Raw genomic sequence first — 19,174 nt, forward strand, 5'->3', positions numbered from 1 at the left:
TCAGGGGGGAACGTTTGGAAAGTTAAAAACTTCAATCCATGCTGTATTTTGCTGGTAGGACTGGGAGGCCCGACACTTATAAAAAAATCAATGAAATGAGAATCGGGGGTCTTCCCTTGTCATGGAATGGCAGAATTACCCAGAATTCTTTTTGGGCATGAACGAGGCAACTTGAGAAGCACGAGACTGGTCCTCATCAAATGGCTGAAGCGCGGCCGGCCGGCCGGAGGAAAAAGCGAGAAGAAAATTTCTAGCCAGATACGAAGGAGGAGCCCTGGTGCGTGCTGTTAACGCAGACTTTTGATTTCTGAACAAGTTTTTATCATGGAAAATTGGCGACAAAGTAGTAGTGCTCTTTCCGCTGTTATCCTGGTAGCAAAAACTGGCCTTTCGTGATTTCTTGTCAAGGAAACGGTATAACAATTAGATTTATAGTTGCAGGTTACCTGCCCTCTTGTCACTTAAGTCAAAGTCTACATCATTATGACTATAAGCGCATTTAGACTTTCTTCATATATATTACATGTACTGTAGAAAAATCTGTCTTTAAATGATTTGACTGCTATTGTATAGGAAAAACATATTTTCTCTCCGGTCTTCTTCAGTCTTATGATCTTCGCGGAAATTCCATTCTGTCCCTCAAGAAACCTAGAACAACCAGTTATGGTCCTAGTTCTTCTTCTTAGCTATCAGCTAAGTTGCGGAATGCGCTACCTGATTAATTGTTTATCCACTGGTTTTAAAAGAGAATCCAGCTAGGCTGCATTTTGTACAGCGGCTTTTCTTTTCAATTAAAATATCCTTAAATTTTATGTATCTACTTATGTCTGTGTAGGTGCTCTGTATTTTAGCTGTAAATGTAATGTCTCGAAGATACTAACCCTGCTTGTACTTATTCTGTATTTCGAGATGAAATAAAGTTATTTATGCATGTATGTCTGTTAACTTTAGCAGGGCGCATGCGTACACTTAATTTGTAATCTGCGACTCCAGTGCTTACCATATGACACAGAAAATGACTTTTCCCTTATATATTTAGGCGATCGAATTCTTATGTAAAATTGACAAGGGCGGTCTGGAGCTGTGAGTAGGCGTGGGATTTGTCTCATATGGTTTAGGGGCCGACATATCTCTCCCTCAATGCCGTACCGGGAGGCAAGGTCGGTAGCAGAAAGCAGCGAAGGGCCAACTGCGTCCAAAAGCGATCGCACGGGCCGAAATCCCGGGATGACTCGTTTGGTACGACGCTCCAGCGCCGGATGTCTGGAGGTACTGCGTTTTTCTCTCTTGTTCAAACATTCCGTCATCGCATGCGTTAATGTTCTCCCTTTCCTTTATAGAAAAACACAATGAAAAAAGGTGCTGTTTTTTTTACAGGCAACTTGTTGACATTTCAGTTGATTCTACAGGCACAAAGGTAACGTAAGAACCATGCGTTTCTGGTCTTCTGGTGACAGAGGAGAGACTGGGACGCCTAAAATGCTTCGTTGTAAACATGGCGGTTCATGAGTGAATTTGTCTCTCTGGCCTTTCTGTGGACGAATTCCAGGACCTACCGATACAATTCAGGGGGGAACGTTTGGAAAGTTAAAAACTTCAATCCATGCTGTATTTTGCTGGTAGGACTGGGAGGCCCGACACTTATAAAAAAATCAATGAAATGAGAATCGGGGGTCTTCCCTTGTCATGGAATGGCAGAATTACCCAGAATTCTTTTTGGGCATGAACGAGGCAACTTGAGAAGCACGAGACTGGTCCTCATCAAATGGCTGAAGCGCGGCCGGCCGGCCGGAGGAAAAAGCGAGAAGAAAATTTCTAGCCAGATACGAAGGAGGAGCCCTGGTGCGTGCTGTTAACGCAGACTTTTGATTTCTGAACAAGTTTTTATCATGGAAAATTGGCGACAAAGTAGTAGTGCTCTTTCCGCTGTTATCCTGGTAGCAAAAACTGGCCTTTCGTGATTTCTTGTCAAGGAAACGGTATAACAATTAGATTTATAGTTGCAGGTTACCTGCCCTCTTGTCACTTAAGTCAAAGTCTACATCATTATGACTATAAGCGCATTTAGACTTTCTTCATATATATTACATGTACTGTAGAAAAATCTGTCTTTAAATGATTTGACTGCTATTGTATAGGAAAAACATATTTTCTCTCCGGTCTTCTTCAGTCTTATGATCTTCGCGGAAATTCCATTCTGTCCCTCAAGAAACCTAAAACAACCAGTTATGGTCCTAGTTCTTCTTCTTAGCTATCAGCTAAGTTGCGGAATGCGCTACCTGATTAATTGTTTATCCACTGGTTTTAAAAGAGAATCCAGCTAGGCTGCATTTTGTACAGCGGCTTTTCTTTTCAATTAAAATATCCTTAAATTTTATGTATCTACTTATGTCTGTGTAGGTGCTCTGTATTTTAGCTGTAAATGTAATGTCTCGAAGATACTAACCCTGCTTGTACTTATTCTGTATTTCGAGATGAAATAAAGTTATTTATGCATGTATGTCTGTTAACTTTAGCAGGGCGCATGCGTACACTTAATTTGTAATCTGCGACTCCAGTGCTTACCATATGACACAGAAAATGACTTTTCCCTTATATATTTAGGCGATCGAATTCTTATGTAAAATTGACAAGGGCGGTCTGGAGCTGTGAGTAGGCGTGGGATTTGTCTCATATGGTTTAGGGGCCGACATATCTCTCCCTCAATGCCGTACCGGGAGGCAAGGTCGGTAGCAGAAAGCAGCGAAGGGCCAACTGCGTCCAAAAGCGATCGCACGGGCCGAAATCCCGGGATGACTCGTTTGGTACGACGCTCCAGCGCCGGATGTCTGGAGGTACTGCGTTTTTCTCTCTTGTTCAAACATTCCGTCATCGCATGCGTTAATGTTCTCCCTTTCCTTTATAGAAAAACACAATGAAAAAAGGTGCTGTTTTTTTTACAGGCAACTTGTTGACATTTCAGTTGATTCTACAGGCACAAAGGTAACGTAAGAACCATGCGTTTCTGGTCTTCTGGTGACAGAGGAGAGACTGGGACGCCTAAAATGCTTCGTTGTAAACATGGCGGTTCATGAGTGAATTTGTCTCTCTGGCCTTTCTGTGGACGAATTCCAGGACCTACCGATACAATTCAGGGGGGAACGTTTGGAAAGTTAAAAACTTCAATCCATGCTGTATTTTGCTGGTAGGACTGGGAGGCCCGACACTTATAAAAAAATCAATGAAATGAGAATCGGGGGTCTTCCCTTGTCATGGAATGGCAGAATTACCCAGAATTCTTTTTGGGCATGAACGAGGCAACTTGAGAAGCACGAGACTGGTCCTCATCAAATGGCTGAAGCGCGGCCGGCCGGCCGGAGGAAAAAGCGAGAAGAAAATTTCTAGCCAGATACGAAGGAGGAGCCCTGGTGCGTGCTGTTAACGCAGACTTTTGATTTCTGAACAAGTTTTTATCATGGAAAATTGGCGACAAAGTAGTAGTGCTCTTTCCGCTGTTATCCTGGTAGCAAAAACTGGCCTTTCGTGATTTCTTGTCAAGGAAACGGTATAACAATTAGATTTATAGTTGCAGGTTACCTGCCCTCTTGTCACTTAAGTCAAAGTCTACATCATTATGACTATAAGCGCATTTAGACTTTCTTCATATATATTACATGTACTGTAGAAAAATCTGTCTTTAAATGATTTGCCTGCTATTGTATAGGAAAAACATATTTTCTCTCCGGTCTTCTTCAGTCTTATGATCTTCGCGGAAATTCCATTCTGTCCCTCAAGAAACCTAGAACAACCAGTTATGGTCCTAGTTCTTCTTCTTAGCTATCAGCTAAGTTGCGGAATGCGCTACCTGATTAATTGTTTATCCACTGGTTTTAAAAGAGAATCCAGCTAGGCTGCATTTTGTACAGCGGCTTTTCTTTTCAATTAAAATATCCTTAAATTTTATGTATCTACTTATGTCTGTGTAGGTGCTCTGTATTTTAGCTGTAAATGTAATGTCTCGAAGATACTAACCCTGCTTGTACTTATTCTGTATTTCGAGATGAAATAAAGTTATTTATGCATGTATGTCTGTTAACTTTAGCAGGGCGCATGCGTACACTTAATTTGTAATCTGCGACTCCAGTGCTTACCATATGACACAGAAAATGACTTTTCCCTTATATATTTAGGCGATCGAATTCTTATGTAAAATTGACAAGGGCGGTCTGGAGCTGTGAGTAGGCGTGGGATTTGTCTCATATGGTTTAGGGGCCGACATATCTCTCCCTCAATGCCGTACCGGGAGGCAAGGTCGGTAGCAGAAAGCAGCGAAGGGCCAACTGCGTCCAAAAGCGATCGCACGGGCCGAAATCCCGGGATGACTCGTTTGGTACGACGCTCCAGCGCCGGATGTCTGGAGGTACTGCGTTTTCTCTCTTGTTCAAACATTCCGTCATCGCATGCGTTAATGTTCTCCCTTTCCTTTATAGAAAAACACAATGAAAAAAGGTGCTGTTTTTTTTACAGGCAACTTGTTGACATTTCAGTTGATTCTACAGGCACAAAGGTAACGTAAGAACCATGCGTTTCTGGTCTTCTGGTGACAGAGGAGAGACTGGGACGCCTAAAATGCTTCGTTGTAAACATGGCGGTTCATGAGTGAATTTGTCTCTCTGGCCTTTCTGTGGACGAATTCCAGGACCTACCGATACAATTCAGGGGGGAACGTTTGGAAAGTTAAAAACTTCAATCCATGCTGTATTTTGCTGGTAGGACTGGGAGGCCCGACACTTATAAAAAAATCAATGAAATGAGAATCGGGGGTCTTCCCTTGTCATGGAATGGCAGAATTACCCAGAATTCTTTTTGGGCATGAACGAGGCAACTTGAGAAGCACGAGACTGGTCCTCATCAAATGGCTGAAGCGCGGCCGGCCGGCCGGAGGAAAAAGCGAGAAGAAAATTTCTAGCCAGATACGAAGGAGGAGCCCTGGTGCGTGCTGTTAACGCAGACTTTTGATTTCTGAACAAGTTTTTATCATGGAAAATTGGCGACAAAGTAGTAGTGCTCTTTCCGCTGTTATCCTGGTAGCAAAAACTGGCCTTTCGTGATTTCTTGTCAAGGAAACGGTATAACAATTAGATTTATAGTTGCAGGTTACCTGCCCTCTTGTCACTTAAGTCAAAGTCTACATCATTATGACTATAAGCGCATTTAGACTTTCTTCATATATATTACATGTACTGTAGAAAAATCTGTCTTTAAATGATTTGCCTGCTATTGTATAGGAAAAACATATTTTCTCTCCGGTCTTCTTCAGTCTTATGATCTTCGCGGAAATTCCATTCTGTCCCTCAAGAAACCTAGAACAACCAGTTATGGTCCTAGTTCTTCTTCTTAGCTATCAGCTAAGTTGCGGAATGCGCTACCTGATTAATTGTTTATCCACTGGTTTTAAAAGAGAATCCAGCTAGGCTGCATTTTGTACAGCGGCTTTTCTTTTCAATTAAAATATCCTTAAATTTTATGTATCTACTTATGTCTGTGTAGGTGCTCTGTATTTTAGCTGTAAATGTAATGTCTCGAAGATACTAACCCTGCTTGTACTTATTCTGTATTTCGAGATGAAATAAAGTTATTTATGCATGTATGTCTGTTAACTTTAGCAGGGCGCATGCGTACACTTAATTTGTAATCTGCGACTCCAGTGCTTACCATATGACACAGAAAATGACTTTTCCCTTATATATTTAGGCGATCGAATTCTTATGTAAAATTGACAAGGGCGGTCTGGAGCTGTGAGTAGGCGTGGGATTTGTCTCATATGGTTTAGGGGCCGACATATCTCTCCCTCAATGCCGTACCGGGAGGCAAGGTCGGTAGCAGAAAGCAGCGAAGGGCCAACTGCGTCCAAAAGCGATCGCACGGGCCGAAATCCCGGGATGACTCGTTTGGTACGACGCTCCAGCGCCGGATGTCTGGAGGTACTGCGTTTTTCTCTCTTGTTCAAACATTCCGTCATCGCATGCGTTAATGTTCTCCCTTTCCTTTATAGAAAAACACAATGAAAAAAGGTGCTGTTTTTTTTACAGGCAACTTGTTGACATTTCAGTTGATTCTACAGGCACAAAGGTAACGTAAGAACCATGCGTTTCTGGTCTTCTGGTGACAGAGGAGAGACTGGGACGCCTAAAATGCTTCGTTGTAAACATGGCGGTTCATGAGTGAATTTGTCTCTCTGGCCTTTCTGTGGACGAATTCCAGGACCTACCGATACAATTCAGGGGGGAACGTTTGGAAAGTTAAAAACTTCAATCCATGCTGTATTTTGCTGGTAGGACTGGGAGGCCCGACACTTATAAAAAATCAATGAAATGAGAATCGGGGGTCTTCCCTTGTCATGGAATGGCAGAATTACCCAGAATTCTTTTTGGGCATGAACGAGGCAACTTGAGAAGCACGAGACTGGTCCTCATCAAATGGCTGAAGCGCGGCCGGCCGGCCGGAGGAAAAAGCGAGAAGAAAATTTCTAGCCAGATACGAAGGAGGAGCCCTGGTGCGTGCTGTTAACGCAGACTTTTGATTTCTGAACAAGTTTTTATCATGGAAAATTGGCGACAAAGTAGTAGTGCTCTTTCCGCTGTTATCCTGGTAGCAAAAACTGGCCTTTCGTGATTTCTTGTCAAGGAAACGGTATAACAATTAGATTTATAGTTGCAGGTTACCTGCCCTCTTGTCACTTAAGTCAAAGTCTACATCATTATGACTATAAGCGCATTTAGACTTTCTTCATATATATTACATGTACTGTAGAAAAATCTGTCTTTAAATGATTTGCCTGCTATTGTATAGGAAAAACATATTTTCTCTCCGGTCTTCTTCAGTCTTATGATCTTCGCGGAAATTCCATTCTGTCCCTCAAGAAACCTAGAACAACCAGTTATGGTCCTAGTTCTTCTTCTTAGCTATCAGCTAAGTTGCGGAATGCGCTACCTGATTAATTGTTTATCCACTGGTTTTAAAAGAGAATCCAGCTAGGCTGCATTTTGTACAGCGGCTTTTCTTTTCAATTAAAATATCCTTAAATTTTATGTATCTACTTATGTCTGTGTAGGTGCTCTGTATTTTAGCTGTAAATGTAATGTCTCGAAGATACTAACCCTGCTTGTACTTATTCTGTATTTCGAGATGAAATAAAGTTATTTATGCATGTATGTCTGTTAACTTTAGCAGGGCGCATGCGTACACTTAATTTGTAATCTGCGACTCCAGTGCTTACCATATGACACAGAAAATGACTTTTCCCTTATATATTTAGGCGATCGAATTCTTATGTAAAATTGACAAGGGCGGTCTGGAGCTGTGAGTAGGCGTGGGATTTGTCTCATATGGTTTAGGGGCCGACATATCTCTCCCTCAATGCCGTACCGGGAGGCAAGGTCGGTAGCAGAAAGCAGCGAAGGGCCAACTGCGTCCAAAAGCGATCGCACGGGCCGAAATGCCGGGATGACTCGTTTGGTACGACGCTCCAGCGCCGGATGTCTGGAGGTACTGCGTTTTTCTCTCTTGTTCAAACATTCCGTCATCGCATGCGTTAATGTTCTCCCTTTCCTTTATAGAAAAACACAATGAAAAAAGGTGCTGTTTTTTTACAGGCAACTTGTTGACATTTCAGTTGATTCTACAGGCACAAAGGTAACGTAAGAACCATGCGTTTCTGGTCTTCTGGTGACAGAGGAGAGACTGGGACGCCTAAAATGCTTCGTTGTAAACATGGCGGTTCATGAGTGAATTTGTCTCTCTGGCCTTTCTGTGGACGAATTCCAGGACCTACCGATACAATTCAGGGGGGAACGTTTGGAAAGTTAAAAACTTCAATCCATGCTGTATTTTGCTGGTAGGACTGGGAGGCCCGACACTTATAAAAAAATCAATGAAATGAGAATCGGGGGTCTTCCCTTGTCATGGAATGGCAGAATTACCCAGAATTCTTTTTGGGCATGAACGAGGCAACTTGAGAAGCACGAGACTGGTCCTCATCAAATGGCTGAAGCGCGGCCGGCCGGCCGGAGGAAAAAGCGAGAAGAAAATTTCTAGCCAGATACGAAGGAGGAGCCCTGGTGCGTGCTGTTAACGCAGACTTTTGATTTCTGAACAAGTTTTTATCATGGAAAATTGGCGACAAAGTAGTAGTGCTCTTTCCGCTGTTATCCTGGTAGCAAAAACTGGCCTTTCGTGATTTCTTGTCAAGGAAACGGTATAACAATTAGATTTATAGTTGCAGGTTACCTGCCCTCTTGTCACTTAAGTCAAAGTCTACATCATTATGACTATAAGCGCATTTAGACTTTCTTCATATATATTACATGTACTGTAGAAAAATCTGTCTTTAAATGATTTGCCTGCTATTGTATAGGAAAAACATATTTTCTCTCCGGTCTTCTTCAGTCTTATGATCTTCGCGGAAATTCCATTCTGTCCCTCAAGAAACCTAGAACAACCAGTTATGGTCCTAGTTCTTCTTCTTAGCTATCAGCTAAGTTGCGGAATGCGCTACCTGATTAATTGTTTATCCACTGGTTTTAAAAGAGAATCCAGCTAGGCTGCATTTTGTACAGCGGCTTTTCTTTTCAATTAAAATATCCTTAAATTTTATGTATCTACTTATGTCTGTGTAGGTGCTCTGTATTTTAGCTGTAAATGTAATGTCTCGAAGATACTAACCCTGCTTGTACTTATTCTGTATTTCGAGATGAAATAAAGTTATTTATGCATGTATGTCTGTTAACTTTAGCAGGGCGCATGCGTACACTTAATTTGTAATCTGCGACTCCAGTGCTTACCATATGACACAGAAAATGACTTTTCCCTTATATATTTAGGCGATCGAATTCTTATGTAAAATTGACAAGGGCGGTCTGGAGCTGTGAGTAGGCGTGGGATTTGTCTCATATGGTTTAGGGGCCGACATATCTCTCCCTCAATGCCGTACCGGGAGGCAAGGTCGGTAGCAGAAAGCAGCGAAGGGCTAACTGCGTCCAAAAGCGATCGCACGGGCCGAAATCCCGGGATGACTCGTTTGGTACGACGCTCCAGCGCCGGATGTCTGGAGGTACTGCGTTTTTCTCTCTTGTTCAAACATTCCGTCATCGCATGCGTTAATGTTCTCCCTTTCCTTTATAGAAAAACACAATGAAAAAAGGTGCTGTTTTTTTTACAGGCAACTTGTTGACATTTCAGTTGATTCTACAGGCACAAAGGTAACGTAAGAACCATGCGTTTCTGGTCTTCTGGTGACAGAGGAGAGACTGGGACGCCTAAAATGCTTCGTTGTAAACATGGCGGTTCATGAGTGAATTTGTCTCTCTGGCCTTTCTGTGGACGAATTCCAGGACCTACCGATACAATTCAGGGGGGAACGTTTGGAAAGTTAAAAACTTCAATCCATGCTGTATTTTGCTGGTAGGACTGGGAGGCCCGACACTTATAAAAAAATCAATGAAATGAGAATCGGGGGTCTTCCCTTGTCATGGAATGGCAGAATTACCCAGAATTCTTTTTGGGCATGAACGAGGCAACTTGAGAAGCACGAGACTGGTCCTCATCAAATGGCTGAAGCGCGGCCGGCCGGCCGGAGGAAAAAGCGAGAAGAAAATTTCTAGCCAGATACGAAGGAGGAGCCCTGGTGCGTGCTGTTAACGCAGACTTTTGATTTCTGAACAAGTTTTTATCATGGAAAATTGGCGACAAAGTAGTAGTGCTCTTTCCGCTGTTATCCTGGTAGCAAAAACTGGCCTTTCGTGATTTCTTGTCAAGGAAACGGTATAACAATTAGATTTATAGTTGCAGGTTACCTGCCCTCTTGTCACTTAAGTCAAAGTCTACATCATTATGACTATAAGCGCATTTAGACTTTCTTCATATATATTACATGTACTGTAGAAAAATCTGTCTTTAAATGATTTGCCTGCTATTGTATAGGAAAAACATATTTTCTCTCCGGTCTTCTTCAGTCTTATGATCTTCGCGGAAATTCCATTCTGTCCCTCAAGAAACCTAGAACAACCAGTTATGGTCCTAGTTCTTCTTCTTAGCTATCAGCTAAGTTGCGGAATGCGCTACCTGATTAATTGTTTATCCACTGGTTTTAAAAGAGAATCCAGCTAGGCTGCATTTTGTACAGCGGCTTTTCTTTTCAATTAAAATATCCTTAAATTTTATGTATCTACTTATGTCTGTGTAGGTGCTCTGTATTTTAGCTGTAAATGTAATGTCTCGAAGATACTAACCCTGCTTGTACTTATTCTGTATTTCGAGATGAAATAAAGTTATTTATGCATGTATGTCTGTTAACTTTAGCAGGGCGCATGCGTACACTTAATTTGTAATCTGCGACTCCAGTGCTTACCATATGACACAGAAAATGACTTTTCCCTTATATATTTAGGCGATCGAATTCTTATGTAAAATTGACAAGGGCGGTCTGGAGCTGTGAGTAGGCGTGGGATTTGTCTCATATGGTTTAGGGGCCGACATATCTCTCCCTCAATGCCGTACCGGGAGGCAAGGTCGGTAGCAGAAAGCAGCGAAGGGCCAACTGCGTCCAAAAGCGATCGCACGGGCCGAAATGCCGGGATGACTCGTTTGGTACGACGCTCCAGCGCCGGATGTCTGGAGGTACTGCGTTTTTCTCTCTTGTTCAAACATTCCGTCATCGCATGCGTTAATGTTCTCCCTTTCCTTTATAGAAAAACACAATGAAAAAAGGTGCTGTTTTTTTTACAGGCAACTTGTTGACATTTCAGTTGATTCTACAGGCACAAAGGTAACGTAAGAACCATGCGTTTCTGGTCTTCTGGTGACAGAGGAGAGACTGGGACGCCTAAAATGCTTCGTTGTAAACATGGCGGTTCATGAGTGAATTTGTCTCTCTGGCCTTTCTGTGGACGAATTCCAGGACCTACCGATACAATTCAGGGGGGAACGTTTGGAAAGTTAAAAACTTCAATCCATGCTGTATTTTGCTGGTAGGACTGGGAGGCCCGACACTTATAAAAAAATCAATGAAATGAGAATCGGGGGTCTTCCCTTGTCATGGAATGGCAGAATTACCCAGAATTCTTTTTGGGCATGAACGAGGCAACTTGAGAAGCACGAGACTGGTCCTCATCAAATGGCTGAAGCGCGGCCGGCCGGCCGGAGGAAAAAGCGAGAAGAAAATTTCTAGCCAGATACGAAGGAGGAGCCCTGGTGCGTGCTGTTAACGCAGACTTTTGATTTCTGAACAAGTTTTTATCATGGAAAATTGGCGACAAAGTAGTAGTGCTCTTTCCGCTGTTATCCTGGTAGCAAAAACTGGCCTTTCGTGATTTCTTGTCAAGGAAACGGTATAACAATTAGATTTATAGTTGCAGGTTACCTGCCCTCTTGTCACTTAAGTCAAAGTCTACATCATTATGACTATAAGCGCATTTAGACTTTCTTCATATATATTACATGTACTGTAGAAAAATCTGTCTTTAAATGATTTGCCTGCTATTGTATAGGAAAAACATATTTTCTCTCCGGTCTTCTTCAGTCTTATGATCTTCGCGGAAATTCCATTCTGTCCCTCAAGAAACCTAGAACAACCAGTTATGGTCCTAGTTCTTCTTCTTAGCTATCAGCTAAGTTGCGGAATGCGCTACCTGATTAATTGTTTATCCACTGGTTTTAAAAGAGAATCCAGCTAGGCTGCATTTTGTACAGCGGCTTTTCTTTTCAATTAAAATATCCTTAAATTTTATGTATCTACTTATGTCTGTGTAGGTGCTCTGTATTTTAGCTGTAAATGTAATGTCTCGAAGATACTAACCCTGCTTGTACTTATTCTGTATTTCGAGATGAAATAAAGTTATTTATGCATGTATGTCTGTTAACTTTAGCAGGGCGCATGCGTACACTTAATTTGTAATCTGCGACTCCAGTGCTTACCATATGACACAGAAAATGACTTTTCCCTTATATATTTAGGCGATCGAATTCTTATGTAAAATTGACAAGGGCGGTCTGGAGCTGTGAGTAGGCGTGGGATTTGTCTCATATGGTTTAGGGGCCGACATATCTCTCCCTCAATGCCGTACCGGGAGGCAAGGTCGGTAGCAGAAAGCAGCGAAGGGCCAACTGCGTCCAAAAGCGATCGCACGGGCCGAAATGCCGGGATGACTCGTTTGGTACGACGCTCCAGCGCCGGATGTCTGGAGGTACTGCGTTTTTCTCTCTTGTTCAAACATTCCGTCATCGCATGCGTTAATGTTCTCCCTTTCCTTTATAGAAAAACACAATGAAAAAAGGTGCTGTTTTTTTTACAGGCAACTTGTTGACATTTCAGTTGATTCTACAGGCACAAAGGTAAGGTAAGAACCATGCGTTTCTGGTCTTCTGGTGACAGAGGAGAGACTGGGACGCCTAAAATGCTTCGTTGTAAACATGGCGGTTCATGAGTGAATTTGTCTCTCTGGCCTTTCTGTGGACGAATTCCAGGACCTACCGATACAATTCAGGGGGGAACGTTTGGAAAGTTAAAAACTTCAATCCATGCTGTATTTTGCTGGTAGGACTGGGAGGCCCGACACTTATAAAAAAATCAATGAAATGAGAATCGGGGGTCTTCCCTTGTCATGGAATGGCAGAATTACCCAGAATTCTTTTTGGGCATGAACGAGGCAACTTGAGAAGCACGAGACTGGTCCTCATCAAATGGCTGAAGCGCGGCCGGCCGGCCGGAGGAAAAAGCGAGAAGAAAATTTCTAGCCAGATACGAAGGAGGAGCCCTGGTGCGTGCTGTTAACGCAGACTTTTGATTTCTGAACAAGTTTTTATCATGGAAAATTGGCGACAAAGTAGTAGTGCTCTTTCCGCTGTTATCCTGGTAGCAAAAACTGGCCTTTCGTGATTTCTTGTCAAGGAAACGGTATAACAATTAGATTTATAGTTGCAGGTTACCTGCCCTCTTGTCACTTAAGTCAAAGTCTACATCATTATGACTATAAGCGCATTTAGACTTTCTTCATATATATTACATGTACTGTAGAAAAATCTGTCTTTAAATGATTTGCCTGCTATTGTATAGGAAAAACATATTTTCTCTCCGGTCTTCTTCAGTCTTATGATCTTCGCGGAAATTCCATTCTGTCCCTCAAGAAACCTAGAACAACCAGTTATGGTCCTAGTTCTTCTTCTTAGCTATCAGCTAAGTTGCGGAATGCGCTACCTGATTAATTGTTTATCCACTGGTTTTAAAAGAGAATCCAGCTAGGCTGCATTTTGTACAGCGGCTTTTCTTTTCAATTAAAATATCCTTAAATTTTATGTATCTACTTATGTCTGTGTAGGTGCTCTGTATTTTAGCTGTAAATGTAATGTCTCGAAGATACTAACCCTGCTTGTACTTATTCTGTATTTCGAGATGAAATAAAAATAGATTACTTCATAGAAAGTGCGCCGTACGGAATTTTATTCACGAGTCGCAAAACTTTAGAAACGAACGAGTGAGCGTAGCGAACGAGTGAGTTTCTAAAGTTTTGCAACGAGTGAATAAAATCCGTACAAAGCACTTTCTATGGTGTAATTTGTTTATTATATATTAAAGGAAAATAAAAGCGTGTAAATCAGAAATTTTATTGTTTTCTTTGTGATGCAAGCTTTATAAACCATGTTTGCGAAATAGCGAAAACTCAAGAATCCAATTCAGTAAGCTTAAAAACTTCCGAAATGCGCAAAAACTGTCTTCGGGGGAAAACGTTACAGGTATTAAAAAATACTTCCTCATTAAGAATAACGCTAAATGCAAAAAAAGAAAAATCAAAAGTGAAATGACGAAAACACTTCTTCACATTTATTTTAGGTCCGATTAATCACTGTCTGATTCAATCACATAATGGCGGCGCTTCGCACTGTGCATCACAGACAAGTTTGGACTTTGCTGACTTACAGTGTTTATCGAGATATTAACTGTTCCTCCGTGAATGTTTGCGCCTTGAAGTAGGGACAAAACTTGTTGAGGTGACTCTTGGTTTTCTGATAAGCTGACATGTTCTCTTTCTTCAATTGCGAAGGATCTCTTAGTTGAAGTGGTGCGCTCTCTCGGTTCAATGTTTTCGAATTCTTCGTGTTTTCCTTTCATTCTCATAAATTCTTTGAGTAAGGAAACATCTCTTTTGGTTTTACTCAACGTGTTTTTGTTTGCTTGCTCTTCAATAAAAGCCTCTAAAGTTGTTTCAGGTGGAACAAAACGTGCTGAAGCCATGTCAGTTTGCGAAAAACACAAGCATGTTTTCTCAACCGGCGCGCCTCGGAACCCATTTGAGTGTTATGTTCTGATTGGCTAATGGGTGATTCTACTCAATGCTCATTGGTTATATTTTTCACATGTGAAGAACGCTATACGCAAACCTGATTGGACGTATCGGTTTTTTCACTGGTGAAATATAAGGAAGAGAGAATTCTATTTGGAAGGTTTATTACATGAAATTCGCCCCATATATATAATAAAGTTATTTATGCATGTATGTCTGTTAACTTTAGCAGGGCGCATGCGTACACTTAATTTGTAATCTGCGACTCCAGTGCTTACCATATGACACAGAAAATGACTTTTCCCTTATATATTTAGGCGATCGAATTCTTATGTAAAATTGACAAGGGCGGTCTGGAGCTGTGAGTAGGCGTGGGATTTGTCTCATATGGTTTAGGGGCCGACATATCTCTCCCTCAATGCCGTACCGGGAGGCAAGGTCGGTAGCAGAAAGCAGCGAAGGGCCAACTGCGTCCAAAAGCGATCGCACGGGCCGAAATGCCGGGATGACTCGTTTGGTACGACGCTCCAGCGCCGGATGTCTGGAGGTACTGCGTTTTTCTCTCTTGTTCAAACATTCCGTCATCGCATGCGTTAATGTTCTCCCTTTCCTTTATAGAAAAACACAATGAAAAAAGGTGCTGTTTTTTTTACAGGCAACTTGTTGACATTTCAGTTGATTCTACAGGCACAAAGGTAACGTAAGAACCATGCGTTTCTGGTCTTCTGGTGACAGAGGAGAGACTGGGACACCTAAAATGCTTCGTTGTAAACATGGCGGTTCATGAGTGAATTTGTCTCTCTGGCCTTTCTGTGGACGAATTCCAGGACCTACCGATACAATTCAGGGGGGAACGTTTGGAAAGTTAAAAACTTCAATCCATGCTGTATTTTGCTGGTAGGACTGGGAGGCCCGACACTTATAAAAAAATCAATGAAATGAGAATCGGGGGTCTTCCCTTGTCATGGAATGGCAGAATTACCCAGAATTCTTTTTGGGCATGAACGAGGCAACTTGAGAAGCACGAGACTGGTCCTCATCAAATGGCTGAAGCGCGGCCGGCCGGCCGGAGGAAAAAGCGAGAAGAAAATTTCTAGCCAGATACGAAGGAGGAGCCCTGGTGCGTGCTGTTAACGCAGACTTTTGATTTCTGAACAAGTTTTTATCATGGAAAATTGGCGACAAAGTAGTAGTGCTCTTTCCGCTGTTATCCTGGTAGCAAAAACTGGCCTTTCGTGATTTCTTGTCAAGGAAACGGTATAACAATTAGATTTATAGTTGCAGGTTACCTGCCCTCTTGTCACTTAAGTCAAAGTCTACATCATTATGACTATAAGCGCATTTAGACTTTCTTCATATATATTACATGTACTGTAGAAAAATCTGTCTTTAAATGATTTGCCTGCTATTGTATAGGAAAAACATATTTTCTCTCCGGTCTTCTTCAGTCTTATGATCTTCGCGGAAATTCCATTCTGTCCCTCAAGAAACCTAGAACAACCAGTTATGGTCCTAGTTCTTCTTCTTAGCTATCAGCTAAGTTGCGGAATGCGCTACCTGATTAATTGTTTATCCACTGGTTTTAAAAGAGAATCCAGCTAGGCTGCATTTTGTACAGCGGCTTTTCTTTTCAATTAAAATATCCTTAAATTTTATGTATCTACTTATGTCTGTGTAGGTGCTCTGTATTTTAGCTGTAAATGTAATGTCTCGAAGATACTAACCCTGCTTGTACTTATTCTGTATTTCGAGATGAAATAAAGTTATTTATGCATGTATGTCTGTTAACTTTAGCAGGGCGCATGCGTACACTTAATTTGTAATCTGCGACTCCAGTGCTTACCATATGACACAGAAAATGACTTTTCCCTTATATATTTAGGCGATCGAATTCTTATGTAAAATTGACAAGGGCGGTCTGGAGCTGTGAGTAGGCGTGGGATTTGTCTCATATGGTTTAGGGGCCGACATATCTCTCCCTCAATGCCGTACCGGGAGGCAAGGTCGGTAGCAGAAAGCAGCGAAGGGCCAACTGCGTCCAAAAGCGATCGCACGGGCCGAAATGCCGGGATGACTCGTTTGGTACGACGCTCCAGCGCCGGATGTCTGGAGGTACTGCGTTTTTCTCTCTTGTTCAAACATTCCGTCATCGCATGCGTTAATGTTCTCCCTTTCCTTTATAGAAAAACACAATGAAAAAAGGTGCTGTTTTTTTTACAGGCAACTTGTTGACATTTCAGTTGATTCTACAGGCACAAAGGTAACGTAAGAACCATGCGTTTCTGGTCTTCTGGTGACAGAGGAGAGACTGGGACGCCTAAAATGCTTCGTTGTAAACATGGCGGTTCATGAGTGAATTTGTCTCTCTGGCCTTTCTGTGGACGAATTCCAGGACCTACCGATACAATTCAGGGGGGAACGTTTGGAAAGTTAAAAACTTCAATCCATGCTGTATTTTGCTGGTAGGACTGGGAGGCCCGACACTTATAAAAAAATCAATGAAATGAGAATCGGGGGTCTTCCCTTGTCATGGAATGGCAGAATTACCCAGAATTCTTTTTGGGCATGAACGAGGCAACTTGAGAAGCACGAGACTGGTCCTCATCAAATGGCTGAAGCGCGGCCGGCCGGCCGGAGGAAAAAGCGAGAAGAAAATTTCTAGCCAGATACGAAGGAGGAGCCCTGGTGCGTGCTGTTAACGCAGACTTTTGATTTCTGAACAAGTTTTTATCATGGAAAATTGGCGACAAAGTAGTAGTGCTCTTTCCGCTGTTATCCTGGTAGCAAAAACTGGCCTTTCGTGATTCCTTGTCAAGGAAACGGTATAATAATTAGATTTGTATTTGTGGGTTACCAGCCCTCTTACCACTTAAGTCAAAGTCTACATCACTGTGGCTATAAGCGCATTCCAACTTGCCTCGGACTATTGTATGAAAGTCTTTTTTCTCAAGGATTTTCTTGCTATTGTATACAAAAAATACATTTTCTCTCCGGTCGTCTTCTTATGATCTTCCGCCCCTTTTATATGTGAGTCCCCTCTCCCTACCCGTACCCCTCCTCTCGGGCTTTTTAACTTCTTCTGTTTTATTACCAGCATTATTCGTTCGTTGCAGCAATGGGAGATTTTGGTTTCTTCGTATTCTTTGCAATCCATGTTTTGCTTGATCTTTGAAAGTATCAGTAGGTTTTGCACCGGTTGAGCAACCTGTGGCCTGCGATTAGGCATCGACACGTCGCTAGATACGATACGATACAATAAAATTCAATTAACAAATTGATGTCAGTTTTTCATGCGTCTGTCCTGTTATTGATCATGAATTTCTTCATAACATTGTTAAAGTAGCTGTGGATCCACGAGGCGATAGCCGAGTGGGTCCCCAGACTACTTTGAACATTCAACAACAATTGTTATATAGCTGGAGTTTTTCCCGCAACAGCGCGCCCATTCATTGGCTAGTTCATGGTCACATGGCATTTAACAATGAAACTGTTTACCGCCAAATGCCATGAGCGGTCAACATTGCGAAAACGATTACGTCAAACGGGGAACAGTTCACTGTTACCCGCCAAATGTTGACCGCTGTTGCACGTGATCAGAGCGTGCAGTTGAAGGTGGCCTGATGTTATCGCTGGAATCTGGGCGCTTCTTTCAAAATGTTTGACCCATTTGTTTTGCTATATAACAAATCACTTAATGACTGGTCCCGAGGGAAACAGTTCATTCTGTTTCCCTCGAATCTCAATGTTTCCCTCGGCTGCGCCTCGGGGAAACATTGAGATTCTCGGGAAACAAAATGAACTGTTTCCCTCGGGACCAGTCATTAAGTGTTTACTGTTGTACGAGGCTTTGTACGAGTTGAACAAGTATTTTACTTTTGCGCCCACGGTATACCGACGGTATGCCTTGAATACGTGCGACGCATGCTCTATCAGAATGTTGATATCAGTTCACATGCCTCGAACACAGATGAAACACTCCACTTTTTAGTGGTTATGCACTAGTGTGGAAAATTTCGTGGGAATTAGTGTGACGGGTCCATTGAGAACGAGAAAGAAGATCATGTCGAGAGAAAACCTTCATGTAAGTAACTATTTAAGGGTGTTTCAAGTAAGCATCTTCTATTGGAAACGGGAAATTGAAACCAGTTTACACTTCTATGTATAAGCGGTCATCGATAACATCATCCCTCAAAGTGTCAATAACATGACCAAGCCAACTTTTGGCCGCTAGCTGTGAAAACCTCTTTAACTCTTTATAAATTCCCTTTTTGTGTTCTGAAGCTATTCGAAGCTCAAGTCACAATTGTAAACGTTTGGCGTTTGTTTGGAAGATTTGAGCTGTTCAAAGTAGCTTTACAGTAGGCTGTCGCAATGACATTAACATCGTGTACACTGCTCATGTATACAGCAGCATTCACTGAAGCAGAAACAAGAATACTAAAAATTGCTTGTTCTCGAGAGCAGAATGGTAAGTTGTGAACATACAAAATGAATTAAAGCAGGTGTTGTTGGAGGACGTTACGTTGTTACCAATTAAATTTTACCTTCTGTAGCCCCTGAGGACCTGTCTTTGAGCATAACATGCATACAAAAGACTCGTGTTTCTTCTTCTTCCTGTATCTCGAATGCCTCAAAGGTTTCGAGTTTCAAACATCATATTGAATGAGTATTCAGGCAAATGTTAAAATATCGAAATGGATTTTTTTTATAGACAGACTTTACTCAGTTAATCAAAGATAATGGTTTAGAAGAAGATTAAGAGAAAAGGCCAACATCAGTGTTATTAATTTAAATTGGCTGTTGTGTTTTTTTTCTTAGTTTTAACCAGAATGTCTTTCTTGGAAATTATACTATTTTAT

General features: G+C 41.9%; 1 protein-coding gene across 1 annotated transcript in view; it reads left to right on the forward strand.

Moving 5' to 3' along the window:
- Nucleotides 1-18,237: 18,237 nt before the first annotated feature.
- LOC138000366 (beta-sarcoglycan-like) overlaps nt 18,238-19,174 on the forward strand; it is a 15,117-nt gene continuing 14,180 nt past the window's right edge. Inside the window, exon 1 of the mRNA XM_068846705.1 lies at nt 18,238-18,396. Coding sequence (XP_068702806.1) covers nt 18,376-18,396 — 21 coding nt within the window. The 5' untranslated portion in view covers nt 18,238-18,375. The remainder of the gene's footprint in view (nt 18,397-19,174) is intronic.

The sequence above is a fragment of the Montipora foliosa genome, chromosome 4, assembly GCF_036669935.1.
Source record: "Montipora foliosa isolate CH-2021 chromosome 4, ASM3666993v2, whole genome shotgun sequence".
NCBI classification, from domain to species: Eukaryota; Metazoa; Cnidaria; class Anthozoa; order Scleractinia; family Acroporidae; genus Montipora; species Montipora foliosa.